Genomic DNA, 27,685 nt, shown 5'->3' with positions numbered 1-27,685 from the left:
AAAAAAAATATAAGGATTTTTACTTATTTTTTGTGTGTCTGTTTAGTGATACCTAGTTTGGGTGCATTTCCAATAAAAATGTTGAATAGCATTAGACTTTTTTCAAATTTATAAACACAACCACAAAACAGCTTACATTCAATCAACATTACTAATGAGTTGGAAGCAGCAAAACAACAGCTCTACATTTATTTTAGCCTGGAATGCAGAGTCGGAGTCGGGCTGATTTTGTGGTAAAGGAGTTGAAGGTTTTAATTCAAAGACTCGGAGTCGCAGTCGGTCATTTTCCCTCAAAGTCCGCGACTCTGACAGTGCTGTCGGAGTTGGAGTCGAAGGCTCTAAAATTTCCAGAGTCAGAGTCCATTTTCTCTCGGACTCCATAGACCTGATCTTAGCAGTGTCTTAAATGAAAATGATTTTTTAAAGTAAAACAGTGGGCTATGTTGCTATTCGCGTCTATATTCTAGTTCTATTCGGAAACATTAAGAGCAACAGTAGGACAAGTGAATTTAATTATTTTCCTGCATGATTAATTAAATTTTTCAGTAAATCCCTTAAAATGAAGTCAAAAGCTAGGGGAGTTCCCTTTTTTTAAATCAATGAATTACAGCCTCAGATATTCAGCATTGAAAAAAAACATCTAACTTTCAAATCAATTTCACCAGAAACTGTCTTTTTGCACATGTCCTACTCTTGCTCTGAGGCGACGATATGCACGAATTTTAATTCATTGTTTGAAAATCAAAACTTTTTATTTAACGAAAAACATTAATGTTTTGGAACACATATTTTCTACGAACACCACAGATGAAAATAATATGAATACATCCGTTGACATCATGAAATTTCTATTTTGGTACATTAATTAAAATGGAATTCAATGTTCTTTCATTGATAGTAATTACAGAATCAATACTAAAAGTGTAAGTGTGTTTAAACTTGTTACCAATTTAAGTAAGTAACAATATTGTCCACATTGGCTTCAAGTCATGAAAATTGTTCAATGGATTATGTAAACCCACACATCAGCAAAATGCAATTAATGATTTCGGATTTTTTACATATTTACACAGTTTCACTTTTTATTGAAAAGTGACAAAAAATATCTTTTTCATGCAATCTTTAAGAAAGGCACTACTAGTTCCATCATCAGTGCGTTCCATATGTTCTTCTACTTCCTCTTTAGTTATCGTTTTATAATACATTCAACTTTTAAATATAGCTTTAGACAGAAAATACGTTTCTAGGAAGGTTAGAAAAAATCCTGACACACATCTTAAATACATATTTGAAGCTCTTCTTGAGTGTTGGATTTCAAGAACACACAATGCAAAGTTGCCCAATGAGCTTACGTAGAAGAAAGCAATGAATCTCTAGAATTATAACTGTGGTGTGTAATAAAGGCAGTCAGACAAGTTGTTGTTTTTACGTAACAGTGGGCAGGTTGGGGTAGCCTTTCGTGAAAACTCAAATGGATTGTTCAAAACAATAAATAGATCATTCAAAAGCCAACAAACATCCTGAAGTTTGCTTTTTCGCATGTTGCATCTTTTGTCGAATTTAAGAAATTTCTTTTAAATTATCGAATACGTGAATGTTAGGTTTTAACCTATAATGGTGAGATGAACAGCCATTGTTATGAAACATGACCGTACGTGATTCGCTTACGCTTTACGTGCCTAGATAATTTATGACTTTTCTGTGTTAAACCGATGCAACTAGGAGCCTCAGATGATTTGCTCCTGAAATTATCGAAAACATCGAAAGTTCATATGTTGCCCATTCCGACCACAAGAGGCGCTGAATTCACCAATCAATGACAACGTTTCAAAGTTTCTTTATTTTTGATGGGACAGGGATTGGATATTTTGTTTGTATGAATGTAAAACAGGGAATGCCTTAGCGCACTTTTTGTTGCTATGAATTTCAATGATTGTCACGGACTATAAGAATCAAGTTTGGCCATGTATGAAAAAATCGGCAACCTAGGCTTTTCACGTCCATCAGAACTTCAACTTGCACGTGTCTCGTTCAAGAGTCTCATTGAATGAACAGGGCTTAATCACCGATAACTTAATTTTCGTTGAAGACTCAAACGAAATGCCTCTATCTTTCAACTTGTAATTCTAAGTGACATATTTCGTTCTTTTTCAGTTTGTATGTTGTTGTTAGAAAGCTTCTTGACGGCCGATGTTTTCGAGAGTTCTGGCGCTGGTGCAGTGCAATTTCCCAAAAGCAGATTCATCAGTGCCTCGACAGGGCCATCAAACAGGAAGAAGCAAGCGGCAGATAAAGCATAGGATGTCATTATGTGTCCAAAGAAAAAATATGCCTGAAAATGAAAGAAAGATTGCAGTAATACAAAGCGATTTGTGGTATAAAACGTAATATCTTGTCTTTCTCAAAACAAAGACACCACTATAAAAAGCTTTCGAGTTCTAAAATTCCACTGTAAGTTTTATTAATTAGATAACTTCTCATACTTAAAAATTACTACAAAATATTTTTTTATACTGCAGCATATGCGTTCAACAAAATATTGAAACAGATACAATCATTTCTTGATGCACAATTCGCAATTTTGTTTCGTTTGTACCTTTGGTTTCATTTTGTATTATATGCTTACATATTGAAGAAAAACCTCTCAGAATTTAAATATTACATCTGAAAAATTAGTACGAATAAAATTTATTGAAATAGGGTGGTTCTCACAGTTTAAAAAAATGAATTTTAAATTTTTATACGACTAATTGGTTTTGTTTGCATAAAAAAGATCTGAGTGTCCATTCCAGATATAGGTCATTCTTCAAAAAGTAACTTTTTTGTCACACGCCTTTCACAGTAGAAACTTTGCGGAACAATTCGTTTGATAATGTTTTTTAATTTCATTAAAAATATATTTGTTTAAAACCTGCCAACAATTTTTTAATAATATTTTTTTTCAACATATTTTTGGTTCACAATATGTGAATTCTCACCTCCGTGGCATGTCACACATCACCTGGTGTGCCTGTTTATGTTCCTTAATAACTTGTTTAACTGAAAGTACATATTTATTTATTATTTATTTCACAAGTGTCTCAAATACTAATTATTTCAGTATGTTTAATTTTTTAATATTGTGTTTCAGTATGTTTTAGTAGGATAAGGAATTATGTCACACAATAAAATTCTCACCTCCATTATCACGTTACCCCTAACAAAAGATGCCATTCCTCATTAACAGGTGGCAGTAAAGACTTCACATTTTATTTCCCATGATCCCTTGTTTATTTTTAGCCATAAAGAAAGTTGAAAAACAAAAAGATAGATTTTGTTTTAAACACCAAGTGTGGCTATTGGGCACTATCTTCTCCGTAAACTTGAATTTCAGAAATGTAAATTAATGTAAAAAAAAGAAGTGCACATGTTTTCATATGCTTAACATGTATAGATTGTAGCAAACGAAGAAAAAATGTCTTTCACTGAAAACTGAATAGGTAGTTAGCAATTATATTTCATTCAACAACAGAATTAAATATACAGGGTGTCCGGACAGTCCTTGACGCATTTTAAAAATTCATAGTTTTAGGGGAGTAAAAAATTGTATAAATGTGCGGTTTTTTCCACATAATTTATAACTTTAACCACATTAATACTTCAAAGGTTCAAGAATTTTTTTTATGGCATCGTAAATAAAAGAAAAAAAGATAAGAGTAATTATAAATAATCCCTGCATCGTAGTAGTAAGAAAAACAAATGAGCCAGTGAGAAGCTAAGGGATGTAAATGGCAAAATTAAAATATATATATATATATATATATATATATATATATATATATATATATATATATATATATATATAATGTGTGTATGGGAAGCAAAGGCATGTAAGTGGCAGAACTAAAAATTTGGAGATAACCAGTACAAATGGTAGCTTAAGTTCTCCTCCGCCTTGGGCAAGAGATAGTACTAGAAGCCTTTGTAGGTTTTGTTATACAGCGTAATTTAGAAAAAAATCAATGGAATCCTACCCAGGACCTTATCTTTAAACAAGTTTTACTCAAAACTTTAAAATGTCTACTTACATACTTTTGCTTCTCTCTGCCTCATATATATATATATATATATATATATATATATATATATATATATATATATATATATATATATATATATATATATATATAAAACAATAATACAAACTGTTGGAAGATTTTTCTTACCAGGATAATGTGATTCGTTTGTAATCTCTCTCTAATATAACCGGTGAGTATATATTGAATTAATGGATGGATGAGGTACACCATGTATGTCAAACGACTCAAAGGAACAAATACTTTAAAGGATAAAATTCGACTGATGATACCTAGAGAGTAAAAACGTTCGATTATTGTCGTAACAATTTTCGATATTTTAGCAATTTTTATAAACATAAGTACAGTCAAACATATTTTCATAGCATAATGCTATACACACAAGATACTTTGTAAATAACGCCCCTTAAGGTAATTTGAATAAAATACGTATTTTGAAGAAATCAATAAATCAATCATTTTCTCTTGATTCAGATGTTTTACTGTTTATGTTGTTGTTATTTTAATAAATGTGATAAGGAAAACGTGCACCCCATTTTTCTATAAGAATTCCACGTGTTTTAATTTATTTTCCGAAACACAGCAATATTTCGTTATCGGCATAAATCAATATTACTTAACATTAAAAGTACCATTTTCTAACATTTAATTCCGTAAATTTTAAATTACATTTTGAAAGACATTTCAATAGTGAAAATTTGTACAAATTTTCAAGATTATGAGACAATACCAAAGTGAATAAAAACGAAAATTCGTAAAATTCTTTGAGACACGGGGACGGTGCAAAGAATAAGTATTCAAAAAAATTTCTATATTTGCAAAACAAAAAGAATAAACATCAGTCAATTAAACATATTTTTCAAAAATAGGAGCAATTTGCCCACCTTCACTCCCGTAAAAGACGGGCCTGGAACGAAGTTTCTCTAATTAATATGAATAAAAAAATACATGGTAACAATTTTGAACATTTCATAATTTATTTTTTTTTCAATCATAGATCACAAATTATCTATTGATAGTTATATTCTCAGTATACGCTGAATTTGAAGAACTCAGACTTATTTTTGATGATATATTCTTGACGATACGTCAAGTTCTCGTGTGAATTTAATATAGTATTTAACTCAACAATCGTAATTCAGTAAAAGTTAATGCAACCATCTGAAGGTGCAAATAAGCATTTGTCTCAATTTGTTTTGAAAATATTTTCAAATTATTTTAACTATAAGTATATAAGGCATCGAAATTAAAACTAAAAACATATTTGCTCTTTTGTATGATATATTAAGATTTCATGATTTTATATTAAGTCATACATTGTATATTAAAAGTGTTGTAAGATTGAAATTAGGCAGAACGTGATACATAATCAAAATCAAATGCGCAAAATCTTGCAAAATGTTACGGCATATAACATAAAGTGAAATATTTTAGAGTATCAAACAGTCAAGAGTTCCGCGCTAAAACTATAAATAACAATCATAGTTTTTCTGAAAAAGGAACTTTATCTGCAGTTGTTGAAACGTGTGGAACAACTTGTTTATTAGTGTTTTTGTTAGGTTTTTTCTTTTTCTTTTTTTCGATTCTTCTTTTTCTTTTGTAATTTTTTTTTTTTTTTTTTTGTTCGGTATATGAAAATTTCAGTCAGATCGAAACTCAATATTTATGTTTATTTATAAACATTTGACGAAAATGTTTATTTATTAACATTTTGTCAAATTGACTCAAATTTCGTCAACTCAATTGACGAAAATGTTTATTTATAAACATTTTCGTCAATTGAGTCTCAATCGAGTGCAATTGACGACAGGCGCGCCATGATGGGAAGTCACTGTAATCTCCCAAAAATTTCCTTATTTAGGAAATTTTGTTCGACAATTCGGCAAAATTATCATCACTTGGTTAATTTTGATTTCGTTTGAGGAAGCGCAATCCCAAGTTGTTTCGTAAGTTTTTGGGTTATTTTCTGCGTGAAACTTTTTGTATACGATCCCTATCCACCGAATAAAAAAATATTTTTAACTGTGTTGCAAAAACTATTTTTACTGCTACTCGTGAAGTTTCGACTGATTATTTTTATACGGTCTCTATCCACCACACAAATACAGGTTTGGGCGTATTCTGCACCATTAATATGAATCACAAACCTCCAATTTGTTTTTTTCTTTTCTTTTCTTTTTTGAAATTTTCATGATTGAGGCAGATTAATCATCCCTTTTATTGGGAATTCTTTAAAAATATCAGGTTGAAGAAATTCTATTTAAAGCAGTAAACGCTTTAGTTGAGAATTAGGTCTTTGAACATATTATTTATGCTACATACAATGCATAATGGCTTTAGACAGCAACAGATTGGAACTATTTAAAATATTACCAATATTAACACAAATATGATTTGACACTTAAAAAATGAGAGAACTATTTCGATTTTTTCGTTCAAAATTGATAGAACTTGAAAAATGCAAAACTGCTCGTAGCTTGATTTAAATTTAAGTTTTTCACAGTCAGCTAAGTTGTCGTTAATATAAAAATAAAGATTAATAAATGCTTTTTGTTTGATAAAGTGTGCAATGGAATTTTTTCTTGGAAAAAATAGTGAAAAAAAATACACATAAATCAAGGGGGTCCGGGACATAAAAAATGCTTTTTTTTAAATCATATAAATAAATTCTCCATTTTTTTTAACTTAAAGGGACGTTTGAATCTTGTTTCTATTTTAATTAGAACGAAAGATATAATTATTTTTGTTGCATACATTTAAATAATATTATATTTAACTTCAAAACTTTAAACGCGTTTTTCTCCATGATGAAAATTTTCCCGAGTTTTTGCATTCAAATTCTTATAAGTGAAAAACTGATAAAGGGTAAAGTTGTAGCATATTTTTTCAAACAATCTACTTTAATTTTTAATCGGATAATTAAAAAAATGTTCACTTTAAAAGATATGATTTAAAAAAAAGTATCTTGGAATTATTCCAAATTTTTCTTCAAATATTTTCTATTGTTTATTGAATTAATATTTTTAAAATTGTCGAATAAAAATTAAAGCTTAGATATTTGAGCAAAATGCTTTGAAAAAAAAAATTGAAAATTGACCAAGAATATTTTGAGTTTTATCGATTTAAAGCAACCCCTTTTTTTAAAGAAAACAAATTAAATTTTAAAATTATTTTTTAAAAAATATTTATGCTATGATTTTGCTTACTTAATGTATGGTAAATCAGTGCAAAAAATTCCAAAACTCTTAACTGTTTATGAGTTTTTTTTTTTTTCAAAATGTGTCCCGGATCATCTTAAATAAAATAAAGCAAAGTGATAATTATAATAATAAAAGTAATGTCTTCATGTCTTAACTAGCATTTCATATAAAAAAGGAAATATTTAGTCCTTCATTTAAATCGTTTTTCACATTTATCACAGTAGGAACATAATATTAGGTATCTGAAAAATCATAAAATGTTTTTTGAGCCCAAATTTGATCATAAAAAAGAAAAAGGGGAAAAAAAAAACGTAAATAAAGCAAACCTTGGAGAGAAAACGTACGTTATTTTCTCTACAATTTGTATTTTATTTGCGTAGATCAATATTAGCTATCCTTTGAACACGATGAGATTTTTTTTACCCTAGGGAAAATTAAAGTTAAAGGAGATGTGGAATAGGTTGGGCCGAAAAAAGGATATTTCCGAGAAACAACTTCTAATAGCAAAAAAAAGTTGTGTATTGCCATCCTACATATGGGAAAAATAATAATAAAAAATAATATTTGTGTCTTCAGATCGCGCATAGGCAACGAAGTTTGAAAAGAAAGGTCAAAAATGGTCAGTGTTCAAATATTTTTATAAAAATCCAAATGTTCAAAGTTTTTGTTCTAATCCCGTTTAAATGCTTCCTTTTAATAGTCTTTTAATATATCTTTGAAAATATTTACAGTTTTTAGTTCGCGCATAAGCAGCAAAATTACGTGAAATCAACCAAAAATAGACGTTTTTAGTTTATTTTGTATTTTGCAGTACAGTCGACTCTCGCTACAAACGCGACTCAACTCGACGCGAAATGGCTATAACGCGAATTTTTTACGAGTAACGAATTTTAGAGCTAACGCGAATTTTTCGCCCATAACAAGAGTTTTTTTAAAAGGAAGTATTAGCTTCGTTATTGGTTACTAAATATTGATTTCGTGAATGTTATTACATTCTTTTAAGCATCTCTGACAGCCAACGTTCCCACACCAAACTAGTCTACGCATCGCGTTGTTAGTGCAAATAACCACACAGCACCATTCATTTATTTATTTTTTTCATTCTAAATATTAAAGTTGATGAAATATATTCTTACCTTAGTGCCACCTTCATCTAAAGTTTGTGAAGATGGGAAGAAAAAGTTTGATTTTAAAAAAAGGCTAAGATTCACGATATGCTTGAACAACTACAAAACCTCTACGGTAGCGCGACAGTAAGTTGAATCTTCCATACGTACAATTTAAAGTCAAAACAAAAAAAAAATATATTCATAAAAGTTCAGAATTTAGTTCCAATATTGAAGCTTGCAGAGCAGTCTAGCAAAATAAATACTATGAAAATGGATGCTGCTCTTATATTACGGATTAATACAGAGATCAGGAAGAGGAGATGTTGCCACAAATTGAAACGTTGTAAAAGAAGAGGCGAAGCAACCGTGTTTTAAAATGTATAGGATAAGAATAACGATCTAATCATGGAGCATAAGTCATCACTTTCTTCATTTTTAACTCTTAAATATTGTTATTGTAACTACTGTACAGTACTATTATAGTGCATCATTTTATTATTACTACATGCTGTGCGTACCGTGTTGTTTTATTTTATGTCTTTCCCACCCATTGGTCATTCTCCATTTTGTGCGTCTTAAAGTCTGTCATGTTGAATAAAACAGTTTTTTTATTTTTTAAATACAGTAAAAGTTCAGTTCTTTATGCAAGACAAGTGTATGGTTAAGAAATGATTTAGAGCAGTTTGAGGGGTGTTTCTAATTGTCTATTAGAAGAATTTTGTATGCTTTAAAAAATTTATATGCATATATTTTTCCACAACGCGAAATTTCGACTTACGCGATTAGTCTTGGAACGCATCCCTCGCGTAAGTCGGGACTCGACTGTATTTCGTCTTTTAGATCCCAGTTATGTATTTTCTTACAGAAAATGTGCACTATACATCTCCTTGCTGGAACTGCAATTATATTGTGGTGCATTATCAACCCAGAATCCACCCCAAGTGTTCCACCCTGTAGGTCTCAGGAAGATTGGTTATTGACAGGACTCATGCATTTGTAAAGTAACTTTCACAATAACTATATAGTTTTAAAAAAGTTTCTACGTTTCGATCAAAGTGTGAAGTTGGACTTACGGACTCAGTTTTGGCACAGATGTTTGAAAAATATAAAGGTTTTCATATAAATCCATCTCTTCCGTCTAATACCTCAAATGAATTTCTGCAGATTCACTGAACAGTTCCACAATCCATTCCATTGCCCGTGTGTGGTATGGGAATTTTAAAAATACGTACTTAAGCAAATATATAGTTTCTAGAAAGGATAAAATATCCTTACTTTTCACATCATCACTGAAGCGGAGGAAGTAAACACGTTGACCTGTCAACTACATGCTGCTGTTCAAAGCTTCAAATCTTAATATTAATGGAAGAAATTCTCTTATTGCTATAGAAGTGTTTCTCGAATGGTAGTCTTTGGCGTTGTATAGATACCCTACTGTAATCTAACTCCTTTATATTTCGCCTTTAGTGCATTGCCATGACCAATAACACTGTCCCAAAAATAACAAAGTAAGCATTTCTTTGAATCACCAGATCCACGATGTTTGGAAGATTATCTCACACATCTGATTTGTAGATTTTGTAACTTTAAATAAGTGTGCAGGTTCATGTTTCACGGAAGTTAGTTCTTTTCTACAAAATTTTAATTATATCAAACCATAAAAGATAATTTTTTAAGATATTATATACGAGTGCCTTCATTCCACTATTAGTTTAGTTTAAATATTATATAGCCCCAGCACTCTGTTAGCACATGTTAAAGAAAGCTAATGACTTAAATGTCTTAGTTTTGTGGGAGCGAGATCAAAGTCATATTGTATTACATTAACAATATCCATGAAATACTTTTGATGGCTTATTAAGTCAATTTCCAAAATTTCCATTTCTTCCGACCGAGTTATTTCTAAGTTAAAAATATTTAATATTACAAAAACAGCTGATGCCTTACCCCATAAATCAGCAAATTTCCTCTTTTACACTCCGGCTGCTGAATGGGTTGTTAAACTGGTTAGTGAGTGTGGTGACCGTCATATAATTGAAGAGGCAATGTTACTGGATAGCACAAATATGATAGAAACACTTAATTTACTTTATTCGAATATACACGTATTTACAGTATTAAACATGGCGCTGCTCTGTGTTCCGGAAGCACAAGACAGAAGTTAAAGTACATAGAGAAGGCGCGACACTAGCGCCGCTGAATAGAGAAGAGGAGAGTCCTCACAGTCTCCCCCAGTTAATTAAGAAACACCCTTAAGACAATTGATAGTCCCTTAGGTATGAAGGAAGTCTTATATTCCTTTGAGAGCGGCGAGGCACTGGCACAATAGGTTGGCTGGTATTCTGGGTTGCCGCGGGAGCATTCTGGTTGTCACAGGAGATTGCAGGAGCTTTCTCTGGAATCCGTGGAACATCAAAAACCACAGTACGTTGTCTTGAATCACTGGAAACATTAGAATGGCACTCTTGAGAAGGGTCCTCCTCAAGGCGCAATGGCACACCGGTCGAATGCAGTTGGTTAATATGTCTTTTCAGTTGTCGTCCGGAATCTAGCCTAATCAAATAATGGCGTGAACCAAACTTTTTTATCACTTTTCCAAACTGCCAGACGTTTCGGTTGTTCATGAAGACTCGAACCTGGACTCTCTCCCCCACTTTAAAAGATCTCACAGGACCACTGGAAATTTTTGATGTTGTTGGATGATATGGGAAGATAGAGTTCAAGCGAATACGAAATTCTCTGTTTAGATATAATTCAGCTGGAGACTTGCCACAAGCTAGAGGGGTTGCTCTATAGCGAAACAATATGTTTTGAACCTTGAATGGTATTGAAGTTTGTTCGAGGAATGAAGCTTTTAATTTCCTCTTTAAGGTTTGTACATTTCTTTCTGAAAGACCATTTGTTGCAGGGTGTCCTGGAGCTATAAACTTTTGGAAAATTCCATGATTGGAACTGTAGGTGTGAAATTCGTCACTTTGAAAAATTTGAGCATTATCGGATACAATAACATATGGATATCCATGAGAAGAGAAATTTTTTTCAAGTAGATGGATAGTTTTAGAACTTGTTGGGGCATCTCTGATAACTTCAACTTCTGCCCATTTAGACTTGGCATCGACACACACCAAGAAGTAGTAATTTTCAAACGGGCCAGCATAGTCGATGTGAATTCTGTCCCAGTTATTTGCTGGAAGTTCCCATGGATGGATAGACACCTTTGGTGGATTTGACTTTGTTAGTGCACATCCTTTGCACCCTTTGACTAATTTTTCTATATCGGAGTCAATTCCTGGCCAATAAACATATTTTCTTGCGAGTTGCTTCATTTTCGTTATTCCCAAATGAGTTTCGTGAAGTTCCTCTAGTATTGTAGAACGTAAACCTTTTGGAATTACGACTCTGTCCCCTCGGAAAAGAATGCCATCAAACAATGTAAATTCTGAATCTTCGCAAGTGTTGTTTAGCTTCTTTATTATTTCCTTCAGTTCAGTATCTTGTCCTGTTTCAGTCTGGATGGTCAGCGATGTTATTTGTTGACTTGAAATCTGGAATATATTTTCGGCGTATACTTGATTTGCTTCTTCGCCTATGAATTCATCAACTGACATTTCGGGCTTTTGAACTGGTGCCCTGGACAAGCAATCAACATTTTGATTTTCAGATCCCTTTTTGAATTGTACAGAGTAATCAAAACTTGATAAGTAGGAAGCATATCGAAGCAATCTTGCTGAAGTCATCCGAGGAAGAGCCTTGTGCGGGTGAAAAATTCTTGTAAGTGCTTCATTGTCGGTAACCAGCTTGAAAGGTTTGCCAAATACGTAGTTGAAGAACTGCGTCACACCGAAAATGATAGCTAAGGCCTCTCGATCTAACTGGCTGTAATTTTGTTCAGAACTGGTGAGTGCACGAGAAGCATAGGCAATAGGTCGTTCTACGCCTTCTGTAGAGTGACTCAGTACTGCAGCAATTCCAGTAGGGCTTACATCAGTAGTCAGATTAACTGGTAAACTGGGATCAAATGGAATTAGTACCCGATCACAGCAAAGTTCACATTTCAGTTTTATAAATGCTGATTCGCAACTGGCGCTCCAAAACCAAGGTGCATTTTTCCTAAGTAGACATCGAAGTGGATATGAAATAGTTGAAAAGTCTGGAATGAAACGGGAATAATAAGTTACAAGTCCCAAAAATCGTCTGATTTCATCGGCATTTGATGGCCTTGGCATTTCTTGAACAGCACGGACCTTCTCTGGAGATTTGCTTATCTTGTTGTATTCAATAACATGTCCGAGATATTCGATTTTCTCTTGAAAAAAAGAACATTTTTGTTTATTTAAGTGTAGGTCATAATCATACAATCTTTGTAAACAAAATTCTAAGTTCTTCGTACATTCTTCTAGTGTTTCTCCGTGTACAATGATATCGTCGAAATATGATTCTGTTTTCGGTAGACCTTTAAGAATTTGAGAAAGAATGCGATTGAATTCGGATGGAGCCGTCTTGATTCCGAAACTAAGCCTATGCATGCGATAGGTACCACGATGTGTTGAAATGGTTTGGATCATGCTGCTGTCCTCGTCAACATTTAGATGAAGGTAAAATTTGAAAAGGTCTAATTTACAAAAATATCTGGAATTACGGAGGCTATGAAATACATCGTCTATTCTTCTTACTGGGTGATTTGATTGAATTAGACGTTCATTTACACCACATTTGTAATCCACACATAACCGGACACCACCATTTGGTTTGGGAATTACTACCAATGGCGACCCCCAGTCACTTGCAGGAACTAAGGATATTACTCCGTCTGCTTCCAGAGAGTCCAACTCCTTGTTGACACGTTCCCGGAGAGCATAAGGAACGTCGCGTTCCCTTGTAAAAACGGGTTTTACGCCGTCTCGAAGTTGAAGTGAAACTTTGAAATTGGGAACACATCCGACTTGTTCTTCGAAAAGTGGTGAAAATTTATCCATGAGTGCATTGATAGGATTAACCTGGTGAACAGGTGATCTTTGAACTGAAGTATTCGATGTATCTGCGTCTATTTGTTGAAGATCAATTCCTAATCCTCGAATCCACTGACGACCAAGAAGAGCCGCACATCCTGCTGGAACGATGTGAAGTTCTCCAAAAATTTTCTTGCCTCGGAATGCAACATTAACATGTACTTTTCCTTTAGATTGAATGATATCCCCAGAATATGTGCGAAATGCAATATTAGAATTTTCTAAGGGTAAATTTAAATTTAGGCGATTGAAATCAGTCTCTGACAATAGTGAAAATTTGGCTCCGGAATCGACTTCAAAATTTTGTAACTTCCCGTTGAGATGAACAGGAACTATGTACTTGTCAGTATCCTGAGAAACTTCGAATAAATCAATGACTTTAAATTGTGTAGAAGAGCAGTCTATAGAATTAATCCCGTATGTCATTTCTTGATTGTATGCTTCAGGCGTAACAGTGTGAAGAGAATTCATGGAACTGGAATTACCTGGCTGGCGTGGCATCTTTAGTAGAGTTGTAATACAGACTTTGCTGACGTGTCCTATTTTTTTACAGGATCAGCATTTCAATTTCTGTTTATTGATTTTACATTCTTTCACTTTATGGTTATTTCTGTCACATCTTATGCAAAGATTTTCTATGCCTAGAGCTTTATAATCCGGTTTTTGCCTTTGATAATTAGATAAAGAGCTGGAACGATTTTTTTCACGTGGACGTGTAGAAGAACTGGAAATTTTATTAGTATCAAATGGCGTTTGACGTGAAGAATTTTTTTGTGTAAGTTCTTTACTTTCGATTTTTGAAGCTTCGAGAGCAATTGCTTTTGACAGAATATCATCGAAGGTTGTTTTATCCGACTGTAGTATTTGTTCACGCAACCAATCGTCACGTAAGCCACGAATGAATTGTGCACGTAGGAACACATCTGCAATCTGGACAGATTTTTCACATTCACATTTTACTGAGAATTCACAGTCGGCTACATCGCGCTGTAAAGCGGCGACAAATTCTGCAATCGATTGACGATCTTCTTGGTAAATATTTAGAAAATAATGCTGCGAAACAACAGCATTCCTTTTTGGTATCAACATTTGTTTAAATGCTTTGACTAAATTCTCGTATTCTAGCTGTTTGACAGGCTTTTCCGGTCCAAGGAAAGCTGCTAAGTTGTTGTAGTGTGTCGAACCTATGGACACGCATAAAAGTTGAGAAATTTTTTCATTGTCAGTAACGCCTTTCATAGTGCAGTAATTATCAAAACGTTCTAAATAGCATGAAAATTTTTCGCGTTTGGAATCAAAATTCTCGAACGGAGATACATTGACTAAATTTATTGAAGTTTCATTCGAATGTTCTTTCGACAAGTGCTTTTCGATTTGTGCTAACATTGCCTGTTGCTGCTGGGTAAATGCGGCCATGAATGTATTGAACTGTTCAGTATCCATATTTTGAAAATAAAGTCACAGTTTGAAAAGAAAAAACAAATAATACCTGGAGAATCTTCAATGTTGAAACGAATTGACGGCTGTTTTCGATTTCGCCGAATTGTAAACTTTTACGTTTTCTTGGTCATTTCTTCCTTATTTTCTTCCATCGTCGCCAACTAACTGTGGTGACCGTCATATAATTGAAGAGGCAATGTTACTGGATAGCACAAATATGATAGAAACACTTAATTTACTTTATTCGAATATACACGTATTTACAGTATTAAACATGGCGCTGCTCTGTGTTCCGGAAGCACAAGATAGAAGTTAAAGTACATAGAGAAGGCGCGACACTAGCGCCGCTGAATAGAGAAGAGGAGAGTCCTCACAGTGAGCTGGTAGATAGGGTGTTTTGGGATGAGACAAGATATGGGTTAATGTGAAAACTTTTATGCTCGCGATTTTAATGCAAAAGTTGAGTCACAAGTCCAACTTCGCACTTTGATCAAAACGTGGAAACTTATTTAAAACCATGTAGTTATTATTGTGGGAACTAGCTGACAAGCCCCAACCCAACTACATGACAAGAGATCGTGCAGTGGCGCTGCCAGCGTCTAAGTGGCAGCGAGAGTATTACCATATCGCGCGGGAAAGGATATAGCGTGATTGACTGCGGTTAAGAGAGGGGATCTGTATGGTTCGCGCCCTGTGAAAGACTTGGCTGAGGTCGAGTACCGCTTCAAGTACCAGTGCTGGAAGGTACCGTGGTACCAATGTGCCAGATTGGGACCGGATGCCGTGGTATCCAGTAGTTATAGGACATTCATTTTCACGTGTAAATATATCATCATCATCATCGTTAAAGAACCATTTGTAGATAAGCATCTAATAAATAATTAATCAGTTAACGTGGAAGTCTATGTGTCCCCCCACAACTTGGGAGCCTGCCGCGATAGTAACCCTAGAAGAATCGAGCATTTGGAAAAAAAATTTGTTTCAAGAATTCCAGAAATAAAAACATGGAATGGTAAGCTACTCTTGAACAAAAACTGTTCACCTGGACTTTCAGTTTTAAGAAGACTAGAACTGTTATGTTTCAAATAACTTCTGACTGTTACTGCATTCGATGAAGAACAAGAAAAATAGTATCCCGAAAGCAAATTAGAAAAATAGACTCTTAATCAAGAACTCACTGACTTTTTATTTCGCGAAATAGTGAACTGCAAAAGAAACCGTTGTGACTAACCGTTTGCAAAAAAAAAAAAAAGCGACCGCAGCTGAAGAAAATGCAAGGCCAGCGGTGAGTCAAATTTATTCATTTTTCTTTTCTTATCAATGACGCGGAAAAAGAGAGTCTCTTACGCAAATCAGCAAAAACAAAAAGGATCCGATATTGTTAGTTTTGATAAAGAAAATATAAAAATGGATACAAATTTTCTTTCTAAAGCCAGAAAAAATGACTTAATACGTCTTGCAGATGAGTTGGATTTGGAAATCCCAACAAATCCAAAAATTGCTAACCTGATAAAATTAATTACAGAATCCGACAATTTTAATGTTGAGGTAACTCAAAATATGTTAATTGAAATTGTGTCAGAGAGGGAGGAAGAAAAGGAACTAAAGCTTATGCAATCAAAAAATGAAAATAGTCATAATTCATTAGGAAATCAAACACAAGCAAAAAGCTTCGATGTTAGAAAAATACTGCCAAATTTTGATATGTCGGGTGACATTGGCATTTATTTGACGCTTTTTGAGAGGCAACTGACTCGGTTAAAAGTTCCGAAAGATTGTTTTGTTTCTGAATTATTGGGATTGGTTCCCTGGGAAATCGCGGGAATTATTGCTCGTGAACCACTTGATCTTGCAAATGATTTCGAGCATGTTAAGAAAATTTTATTGCAACGATTTAAACTAACAAGTGAACAATTTCGACACAAATTTTACACAAAAAAGAAAGAAAATTCCGTCTCGTGGCGAGACTTTGCGTTTGAAGTCAACCACTATTTTGAAAATTGGATAGACTGCTTAGATATAAGAAGCACTGAGGAATTAAAAGATCTAATTGTTTGCGAACAAGTTACGAGAAAAGTCCCCCCAGAAATTCGAGAACACTTGCTAGATAAATTACACAAAATCAAAACAGTCGAAGAACTAATTACTAATTTGGATGAATATGACGCTGCCCGTGCATATTTTAAACGCCCCGCAGCCGAATCAAAAACAAAATTCAATGAATCCGACAAACAAAATTATAATTATTCCAGTAGAGTTTCGCATTCTAAAGTTAAAAATACTAGGTTAGAAGAAAATAAAAATAAAATGTTTTGTGGCAATTGTTTCGAAAAACACCACATCTCAGAGTGTCCACACAAAGAATCGAAATGCAAAATTTGCAAACTATTTGGACATAAGTCGTATGAATGTTCAAAAACTGAGAAAAATATCACCAATTCTGTCCAAATTCAGTCAATGAGTAAACCCAAAATAATGAAAAATTTGGTTATTTTAAATAAAAATATAAATGCTTGTATTGATACAGGATCTGATTGTACTATAATAAGTTTTGATATGTACAAAAGATTGGGATCCCCCAAATTATCCCAAACTGATGCAGTTTTGACTGGTCTTTCAGGACAGACAACGGTACCTGAAGGTTATTTTTCGGGTTCTGTAGAAATTGATAGTTGCATTGTAAATACTAATGTATATGTTTTGAAGAAGTTTAATTACAATTGTTTAATTGGGTTAGATGTGTTGAAACAGGTAAGATCAACATTTGATGGTTTATCTTTGAAATGTACTAGCATAATTAATTGTGATATGAGTGATTCCTTGTTAAACGAACAAAAGACTGTTCAAGAGGGGTCGTGCAAAAAGAAAAATGAAACCATTAGAAAAATTGAAAATTGGGTGGGTGAAGATGCCCCTGGCGCTACCGTTGGGACACAAGAACTAGAAATAAGTGTCTTACTCAATGAAATGCCACTTCATGTTGGATCGGAAATGTTAAGTGAAATAGACAGCGGAATTTTTTTGAATTTGAGTCAAAAAGAAAATTTAATGAATTTAGTGTCGAGTTACAAACCGTGTAAGACAAGGTCAACCGATTTAACAATGAAGTTAATTTTAAAAGACGAGATTCCTGTATGCGTTAAAAATAGAAGGTTAGGCTTTAGTGAACAAGCAATTGTTGACAACATAGTTGAGGAATGGCTCGAAAAAGGCTGGATCAGAGAAAGTTATTCGGATTATTCTGCACCATTGGTATTGTGCAAAAAGAAAGATGGCTCGCATCGACTTTGTTTAGATTACAGAGCTCTGAATCGAAAAATAGTTCGAGATGTATTCCCCATGCCAAATATAGAGGAAATACTGGATGAACTGGGTCAAGCGAAATTTTTTTCTTCCCTTGATCTGAAAAATGGATACTTCCATGTAAAAATGCACGCAGATTCTACTAAATTTACTGCTTTTAGAACCAGAAATAACACGTACGAATTCCAGGTAGTTCCATTTGGCATATGTAACTCTCCTTCCGTATTTATGCGATACATAAACACAGTGTTTAGAGATTTGATTAAAGATAAAACTGTCTTAATATACTTAGATGACATCATTGTTCCCTCCCAGAATGAGGAAGAAGGATTAGAGAAGCTGAAACGAGTCATGAAAGTAGCAGCCGACTTTGGGTTGGAGATTAATTTCAAGAAGTGCCAATTTTTGAAGCGTAAAATCGAGTATTTAGGCTACGTCATCGAAGATGGAACCATCAAACTTTCTCCAGCGAAAACAGCCGCCATCAAAAACTACCCGCAACCCAAGACGGTAAAACAAGTGCAGAGATTTCTAGGACTGTCGTCATATTTTCGAAAATTTATCCCACGATACTCAGCAGTAGCCAAACCATTAAGGGACCTGCTGAGAGACAATACAAAATTTCAGTTCAAAGAAGAAGAGGAAAAAGCATTTATTTCCTTACAGAACTGCTTAACAGGCGAATCGGTCCTGCACATTTTTAGACAAGGTGCACCTTTGGAAGTACACACCGATGCCAGTTGTCATGGCTTTGGAGCGGTGTTACTGCAACAGGATCACGAAGGAGTATTGCACCCAATATACTACATGAGCAAGAAGACAAATGCTCAACAGGAGAAGTATGGCTCATACGAATTGGAAGTACTTGCTGTAGTCGAGGCCCTGAAAAAGTTCAGAGTTTATCTACTTGGATCGAAATTCAAGATCATAACTGATTGTGACGCTTTTAAAAAAACCATGAGCAAAAAAGACATAATTCCAAAAATTGCTAGATGGGCTCTGATGTTAGAAGAATTTGACTATGAGTTGATCCACAGGTCGGGAAAACAAATGAAACATGTGGACGCCCTAAGTCGTCACTCCATACTAGTAGTCACTAGATCACAAACAGAAATGACGTTGAAATTAAAAGCAGCTCAAGATACAGACGAACAGATAAAAACCATAAAGAAACTTATAGAAGAAGGAGCTGATGATACCCATACCATTATACAAGGAATCTTATACAAACACGTAGAAGGAAGAAATTTAATTGTTATTCCAGAATCACTGCAGTTTGAGATAATTAAAGAAGCGCACAAGAAAGGACATTTTGGAGCATCTAAAACAGAAGAACTAGTAAAACAAGAATTTTTTATACCAAAAGTGAGAAAACAAATTGAACATGTTATCGCAAATTGCGTAGATTGCATTTTAATGAATAGAAAAAAAGGAAAAGCAGAAGGACTGCTTAACCCTATTCCAAAAGAAGACATTCCATTCAGTACATATCACGTGGATTTTATTGGACCGCTACCATCAACAGCAAAAAATTATGTTCATATATTTGCGGTGATAGATGCTTTTACCAAATTTGCCTGGTTCTATCCGGTTAAGTCAACGTCCGCAAAAGACGCCATTAATAAGTTAAAAGTTCAACAAATAACTTTTGGAAGTCCACTGCGAATCGTAAGTGATAAAGGACCAGCATTCACGTCACAAGAATTCAAAGAATATTGTACGTCAGAAAACGTAGATCATGCATTCATAACTACTGGTATCCCAAGAGGGAACGGTCAAATTGAGAGAATCTTTGAAACAATTGTTCCTGTCTTGGCAAAGATTTCAAAGGATGAACCCACAAAATGGTACAAACATGTATCGGAAGTCCAAAGATTAATAAATAGTACCATCAGCCGTGCAACAAAACTTACTCCGTTTGAACTGATGACTGGAGTTAAAATGAGACATAGGGAAGACCTGAAAATCAAGGAGATCCTTGAAGAAGAGAATCTGAAATTCTTTATGGATAAGGGAGAATGCTTACGCGCTGATGCAAAGGCAAATATTTTGAAAATCCAAGCCGAAAATATGCGCCAATTCAACCGAAAAAGAAAAAAAGCTAAGAAGTATGAAATTGGTGAACTAGTAGCCATCAAAAGAACCCAAGGAGGTCCTGGACTGAAACTGCGATCAAAATTTTTTGGACCATATAAGATAACAAAAGTCAAGATGAATGACCGGTATGATGTTGAAAAAATTGGAATTCATGAAGGTCCAAAAGTGACATCAACTGCGGCTGATCACATGAAACCATGGGTGACGGTTTAGGAGAACCAGGAAGCACTCATACCCAATTGTACATAATTTTTCTGTTCTGTTTTTTTGCTGTCGATTTTTTTTTCTGTTATTTTAGCTACATGAAACTGGAGCTTTACCCATGTCGGGGCGACATGGATGTCGGATGGCCGATCTGTGGGAACTAGCTGACAAGCCCCAACCCAACTACATGACAAGAGATCGTGCAGTGGCGCTGCCAGCGTCTAAATGGCAGCGAGAGTATTACCATATCGCGCGGGAAAGGATATAGAGTGATTGACTGCGGTTAAGAGAGGGGACCTGTATGGTTCGCGCCCTGTGAAAGACTTGGCTGAGGTCGAGTACCGCTTCAAGTACCAGTGCTGGAAGGTACCGTGGTACCATGTGCCAGATTGGGACCGGATGCCGTGGTATCCAGTAGTTATAGGACATTCATTTTCACGTGTAAATATATCATCATCATCATCGTTAAAGAACCATTTGTAGATAAGCATCTAATAAATAATTAATCAGTTAACGTGGAAGTCTATGTGTCCCCCCACATTATGAAAGTTACTTTACAAATGTATGAGTCCTGTCAATAAGCATTCTTCTTAGAACCTACAGGGTGGAACATAAAGTGCTACCACCTACTTGGAGTGGGTTCTGGGTTGTTAATGCAACACAATATAATTGCAGTTCCAACAAAGAGCTGTATAGTGCACATTTACTGTAAAAAATACATAACTGTGAAAAACGAAAAGAAGAAATACTGAAATATATAAAATAAGCTAAAAACGTCGATTTTTGGTTGATTTCACGTAACTTTTCGGCTTATGCGCGAACTAAAAACTGTAAAGGAATGTAAATATTTTCAAAGATTTATTAAAAGACTGTTAAAAGGAAGCATTTAAACGAGATCAGAATAAAAATTTTGAACATTTGGATGTTTATAAAAAATAATTGGAAAATTGACCATTTTTTTACCTTTTTTTCAAACTTTGCTGCCATTGCGCGATCTAAAGACATAAATATTAATTTTTTATTGTTTTTCCCATGTTTAGAATGGCAATACACAATTTTTTTTTTTTTTTTTTTTTTTTTTTGCTATTAGAAGTTGCTTATCGAAAATTTCCTTTTTTCGGCCCACCCTAATGTGGAATAACAACGTCTGATATTTAATTATTTGATACGTTTTCACTTGACATGAGAGCAAATAATTAACTTACTTCCATAGCCAGCTACGCATATAACAGTTATCCAAGAAAGACCTAATGCCCATGCAGTTCGATGGGTTGCAGCATAAGCCAGAGCAGCCGCTGTGGATGGCATGTTGCCTTTGTTCCATTCAAGCACCCCGTACACCACTGCTGCGGTGACCGCGATGGAACTACCCCAGCCCAAAATGTGGTGGTACTGAAATAAGCATTTTGTAAAAAATATTTAAAATGCTGCAAGAAAGAAGTATTAGGGTAACGACACCAGTAAGAGACATGGGTCCATTAAGAGAGAGTCGTAAGTTTGGATTTAAATAATAAGAATTTTAGGCCTGTAAGACTGATTTTGCTGCGACCCATGAATACAGTGCAACCGTCTAGTGTTATAAAAGTCAATTTTATGAGCCATTTGGTATTTATAAGGCAATGGTGGAGGGTTATGAACAGCCACCACGAGGTGTGCCGGCGTTTCATGTTCATTTGAATTTAAAAAGGTTTTAGGTCTAAAAATAAAGAACTTCTGCAAATTTTGAAGAGAAAAGGGGAATTCTGTGCATTACTCATCCTTTCCTCATCCTATTAGACCAAGAGCTGACCCCCGAAAACGCGATTTATCTCTTTTATGGCTTGTGGCCGGTTAAAATAATAAAAAAATGCAATTTAAAACTTTGGCTCGAATCCCCCCCACTAATTTTGGGTCACACGGCTGCGTGGGTGGATGAAAGGTCAAAAAAATGAAAAATATCAAAGTGATGAGTTAAATGGCTAAAAACTATATAATAGCATTAAATTAATAAGAAAAAACCCGTAGCGAATTTCCCCCCCAGCTATGTTGGGGCGAACGTGGTGCCCCCCAGGGGTAAAGTATCGATTATTAAACTTAAAAAAAATGATCACTTTCGTGGGGGGGGGGAATTTTACAGGGTATTAGTTTCATTATTTTGATTGCCGAAAAAAATTCCCCCCCCCCCAGTAACTATGGGTCAGTTTGTCAAAAAAATTTTTTTTTGTTCCTCTTTATTTGGATCAAGTCGAGTATTATTCGAACTTACGCATGACTGTTTAAGTTGCAAAAAAAAAAAAAAAAAACCCAAAGTTTGAACGTTTTTTCATTAAAAAAAACTCGTAGCAATCCCCCCCCCCATACCTATGGAGGGGGTTGCTACGCGGTGCGCAGTTTTACAACGTAGTGCCCCCCCCCAGGGGTGAATTGTCGATTGATTAAATTAAAAATAAATGATCACTTTCGTGGAGGAAATTTTACAGAGTATACATTTAATTGCAAAACAAAATATCTCCTCCCCAGCAATTCTAAATCTACTAGCTGCATTGCCAGGCGTTGCACGGTCTACCTCAAAAATGTACGTGTATTCGGCGTTCCAAGCATTTTATACAATTATATAAATTTTCTCGCTTTCATTACATTTCTTATTGCTGCTCCACTCCTATTAGTCAAAGCGCAATGTTATATAGCCTTCTCAATAAATGGACTATTCAACACAAAATGAATTTTTCAGTTCGAATCCGTCGTCCCTGTAGACCAAGAGCTGAGCCCCCAAAACACGGTTTATTTGTTTTATGGCGGGTGGCCGGTTAAAATAATAAAAAAATGTGATTAAAAATTTTGGCTCTAATCCCCCCCCCCTCCGCCCACTATTTTCGGGTCACACGCTGCATGGGTGGATGAAAGGACAAAATAAAAGAAAAATATTAACATAAGTGAATTGGCTAAAAATTATATAATAACATTAAATTAATTAAAAAAAACCACGTAGCAAATCTCCCCTCCAGCTATGTTGGGGCGAATGTGGGAGCCCCCCCCCCCCAGAAGTGAATATCGATTGTTAAAATTAAAAAAAAAAAATCACATTCGTGGGGTTGGGGATGGGGAACTTTACAGGGTATTTGTTTCATTATTTTGATTTCCAAAAAATCTCCCCCCCCCCAGTAACTATGGGTAAATTTGTCAAAAAAAAAAAAGTTTTTCGTTTCTCTTTATTTGGTCCGAGTCCAGTACTATTCGAACTTTCACATGACCTCTTAAATTGTAAAAAACAATTGCAATTATTTATTCGGTAAAAAAAACACGTAGAAAATCCCCCCCAGCTATGTTAGGGCGAACTTGTTGCCCCCCAGGAGTGAATTATTGATTGATTAAATAAAAAAAGGATTACTTTCGTATAGAGGAGGGATTTTCTCAGAGTTTACATTTGATTGTAGCAGGAAAAAAAATCCCCTTCCCCCAAAAAAAATGTTTTTAATTTAAATTAGAAATTTTGAAATATTTTTCAAAATGAAAGGAAGCAATTCAGCGTCCGTACATCTGCTTCTACCATTGTGTGCTCAGCATGAAAAGAATGAAGGGGAAAGTATACGCCTGTGATGATTTCTTCTTGCTGTTTCGAGGGCAGTTTCGTCAGTGATCAACTGTAGCCAACACAGTGAAGTCGTTATAACTGTTGGTTTTTCTTTTCGGAGCACACTGTACCGCATCCTTAAACTGAAAACGTAAAAAAAAAATCCTTTTTTCAAAAATATATTTTGATGATTTTATATTATGAGTGTTTTAAAGGGTAATTTTAAGTGTAGCCAGCCACCAGATAAAAGATAATGTTTTGACAGAAACTTTATTTGAAGGAATAAAAGTTTCAAAGATTCGAAAACACTGAAAACTGAAATTCCGTGATTTAGATTTTTCCGAGTTCTTAACAGAAGCAGATTTATATCATCGAGATTGCAGGAACATTTTTATCAAACTAGATAGACACTATCACAACCAATATGCTGAAGGTAAATAAATCTATATGAATTTCCAAATTATTATTTTAAAAATTCATTTAACGCATCGGATTAACGCATTAACATTTACAAGTAAAAAAGTCGTTATTGCAATTTTAACATAAAATCACTTTTTTTTGTTAAATAAACTCATAATTACTGGGGTAGGGGGAGATTTTTTTTTTTTTGCAATTAAAACAATTAAATGTATACTCTAGAGATAATATACTAAATTATCTTTTATCTGGTGGCTGGCTACACTTAAAATTACCCTTTAAAAACACTCATAATATAGAAACATCAAAATATATTTTTGAAAAAAGGATTTTTTTACGTTTTCAGTTTAGGGATGCGGTACAGCGTGCTCCGAAAAGAAAAACCAACAGCTATAACGACTTCACTGTGTTGGCTACAGTTTATCACTGACGAAACTGCCCTCGAAACAGCAAGAAGAAATCATCACAGGCGTATACTTTCCCCTTCCTTCTTTTCATACTGAGCACACAATGGTAGAAGCAGATGTACGGACGCTGTATTGCTTCCTTTCATTTTGAAAAATATTTCAAAATTTCTAATTTAAATAAAAAACATTTTTTTTTGTGGGGGGGGGATTTTTTTTCCTGCTACAATCAAATGTAAACTCTGAGAAAATCCCTCCTCTCTACGAAAGTAATCTTTTTTTTTTAATTTAATCAATCGATAATTCACTCCTGGGGGGCAACAAGTTCGCCCTAACATAACTCGGGGGGGGGGGGATTTTCTACGTGTTCTTTTTACCAAATAAATAATTGCAATTGTTTTTTACAATTTAAGAGGTCATGGGAAAGTTCGAATAGTACTGGACTCGGACCAAATAAAGAGAAACAAAAAACTTTTTTTTTTGACAAATTTACCCATAGTTACTTGGGGGGGGGGAGATTTTTTGGAAATCAAAATAATGAAACAAATACCCTGTAAAGTTCCCCATCCCCAACCCCACGAATGTGATTTTTTTTTTAAATTTTAACAATCGATATTCACTTCTGGGGGGGGGGGGGCTCCCACATTCGCCCCAACATAGCTGGAGGGGAGATTTGCTATGTGGTTTTTTTTAATTAATTTAATGTTATTATATAATTTTTAGCCATTTCACTTATGTTAATATTTTTCTTTTATTTTGACCTTTCATCCACCCATGCAGCGTGTGATCCGAAAATAGTGGGCGGAGGGGGGGGGGATTAGAGCCAAAATTTTTAATCACATTTTTTTATTATTTTAACCGGCCACCCGCCATAAAACAAATAAACCGTGTTTTGGGGGCTCAGCTCTTGGTCTACAGGGACGACGGGTTCGAACTGAAAAATTCATTTTGTGTTGAATAGTCCATTTATTGAGAAGGCTATAGGCTATATAACATTGCGCTTTGACTAATAGGAGTGGAGCAGCAATAAGAAATGTAATGAAAGCGAGAAAATTTATATAATTGTATAAAATGTTTGGAACGCCGAATACACGTACATTTTTGAGGTAGACCGTGCAACGCCTGGCAATGCAGCTAGTAGACTTATAATTGCTTGGGAGGAGATATTTTGTTTTGCAATTAAATGTATACTCTGTAAAATTCCCTCCACGAAAGTGATCATTTATTTTTAATTTAATCAATCGAAAATTCACCCCTGGGGGGGGGGGGGCACACTGTTGTAAAACTGCGCACCGCGTAGCAACCCCCTCCATAGGTGTGGGAGGGGGGGGGATTGCTACGAGTTTTTTTTATGAAAAAACGTTCAAACTTTGAGGGTTTTTTTTGCAACTTAAACAGTCATGCGTAAGTTCGAATAATACTCGACTTGAACCAAATAAAGAGGAACAAAAAAAAATTTTTGTTGACAAATTGACCCATAGTTACTGGGGGGGAATTTTTTTCGGCAATTAAAATAATGAAACTAATACCCTGTAAAATTCCCTCCCCCACGAAAGTGATCATTTTTTTTAAGTTTACTAATCGATACTTTACCCCTGGGGGGCACCACGTTCGCCCCAACATAGCTGGGGGGGGAAATTCGTTACGGGTTTTTTCTTATTAATTTAATGCTATTATATAGTTTTTAGCCATTTAACTCATCACTTTGATATTTTTCATTTTTTTGACCTTTCATCCACCCACGCAGCCGTGTGACCCAAAATTAGTTGGGGGGATTCAAGCCAAAGTTTTAAATTGCATTTTTTTATTATTTTAGCCGGCCACAAGCCATAAAACAAATAAACCGTGTTTTGGGGGCTCAGCTCTTGGTCTACAGGGACGACGGGTTCGAACTGAAAAATTCATTTTGTGTTGAATAGTCCATTTATTGAGAAGGCTATAGGCTATATAACATTGCGCTTTGACTAATAGGAGTGGAGCAGCAATAAGAAATGTAATGAAAGCGAGAAAATTTATATAATTGTATAAAATGTTTGGAACGCCGAATACACGTACATTTTTGAGGTAGACCGTGCAACGCCTGGCAATGCAGCTAGTAGACTTATAATTGCTGGGGAGGAGATATTTTGTTTTGCAATTAAATGTATACTCTGTAAAATTCCCTCCACGAAAGTGATCATTTATTTTTAATTTAATCAATCGAAAATTCACCCCTGGGGGGGGGGGCACACTGTTGTAAAACTGCGCACCGCGTAGCAACCCCCTCCATAGGTGTGGGAGGGGGGGGATTGCTACGAGTTTTTTTTATGAAAAAACGTTCAAACTTTGAGGGTTTTTTTTGCAACTTAAACAGTCATGCGTAAGTTCGAATAATACTCGACTTGAACCAAATAAAGAGGAACAAAAAAAAATTTTTGTTGACAAATTGACCCATAGTTACTGGGGGGGAATTTTTTTCGGCAATTAAAATAATGAAACTAATACCCTGTAAAATTCCCTCCCCCACGAAAGTGATCATTTTTTTTAAGTTTACTAATCGATACTTTACCCCTGGGGGGCACCACGTTCGCCCCAACATAGCTGGAGGGGGAAATTCGTTACGGGTTTTTTCTTATTAATTTAATGCTATTATATAGTTTTTAGCCATTTAACTCATCACTTTGATATTTTTCATTTTTTTGACCTTTCATCCACCCACGCAGCCGTGTGACCCAAAATTAGTTGGGGGGATTCAAGCCAAAGTTTTAAATTGCATTTTTTTATTATTTTAGCCGGCCACAAGCCATAAAAGAGATAAATCGCGTTTTCGGGGGTCAGCTCTTGGTCTATATCTGTTACTGGGTGTCATCAGAATTGTCGGTGTCTCTTACTGGGAG

General features: G+C 34.8%; 2 protein-coding genes across 2 annotated transcripts in view; both read right to left on the bottom strand.

Moving 5' to 3' along the window:
• Nucleotides 1-995: 995 nt before the first annotated feature.
• Nucleotides 996-27,685, bottom strand: part of LOC129226842 (nose resistant to fluoxetine protein 6-like) — a 151,830-nt gene continuing 125,140 nt past the window's right edge. Inside the window, exons 14-16 of the mRNA XM_054861472.1 lie at nt 21,644-21,830; nt 4,206-4,348; nt 996-2,332 (exon numbers count right to left, since the gene is read on the bottom strand). Of these exons, the coding sequence (XP_054717447.1) occupies nt 2,114-2,332; nt 4,206-4,348; nt 21,644-21,830 (549 nt within the window). The 3' untranslated portion in view covers nt 996-2,113. The remainder of the gene's footprint in view (nt 2,333-4,205; nt 4,349-21,643; nt 21,831-27,685) is intronic.
• On the bottom strand, nt 10,586-11,407 carry LOC129226098 (uncharacterized protein K02A2.6-like). Its single transcript, XM_054860694.1, is given in 2 exon segments — nt 10,586-11,350; nt 11,353-11,407. Coding segments are annotated over 2 exon segments (768 nt in total). The 3' UTR covers nt 10,586-10,637.

This window comes from Uloborus diversus, chromosome 7 (assembly GCF_026930045.1).
Source record: "Uloborus diversus isolate 005 chromosome 7, Udiv.v.3.1, whole genome shotgun sequence".
Taxonomy (NCBI): domain Eukaryota; kingdom Metazoa; phylum Arthropoda; class Arachnida; order Araneae; family Uloboridae; genus Uloborus; species Uloborus diversus.
This window is presented reverse-complemented; position numbering and strand designations above follow the sequence as displayed.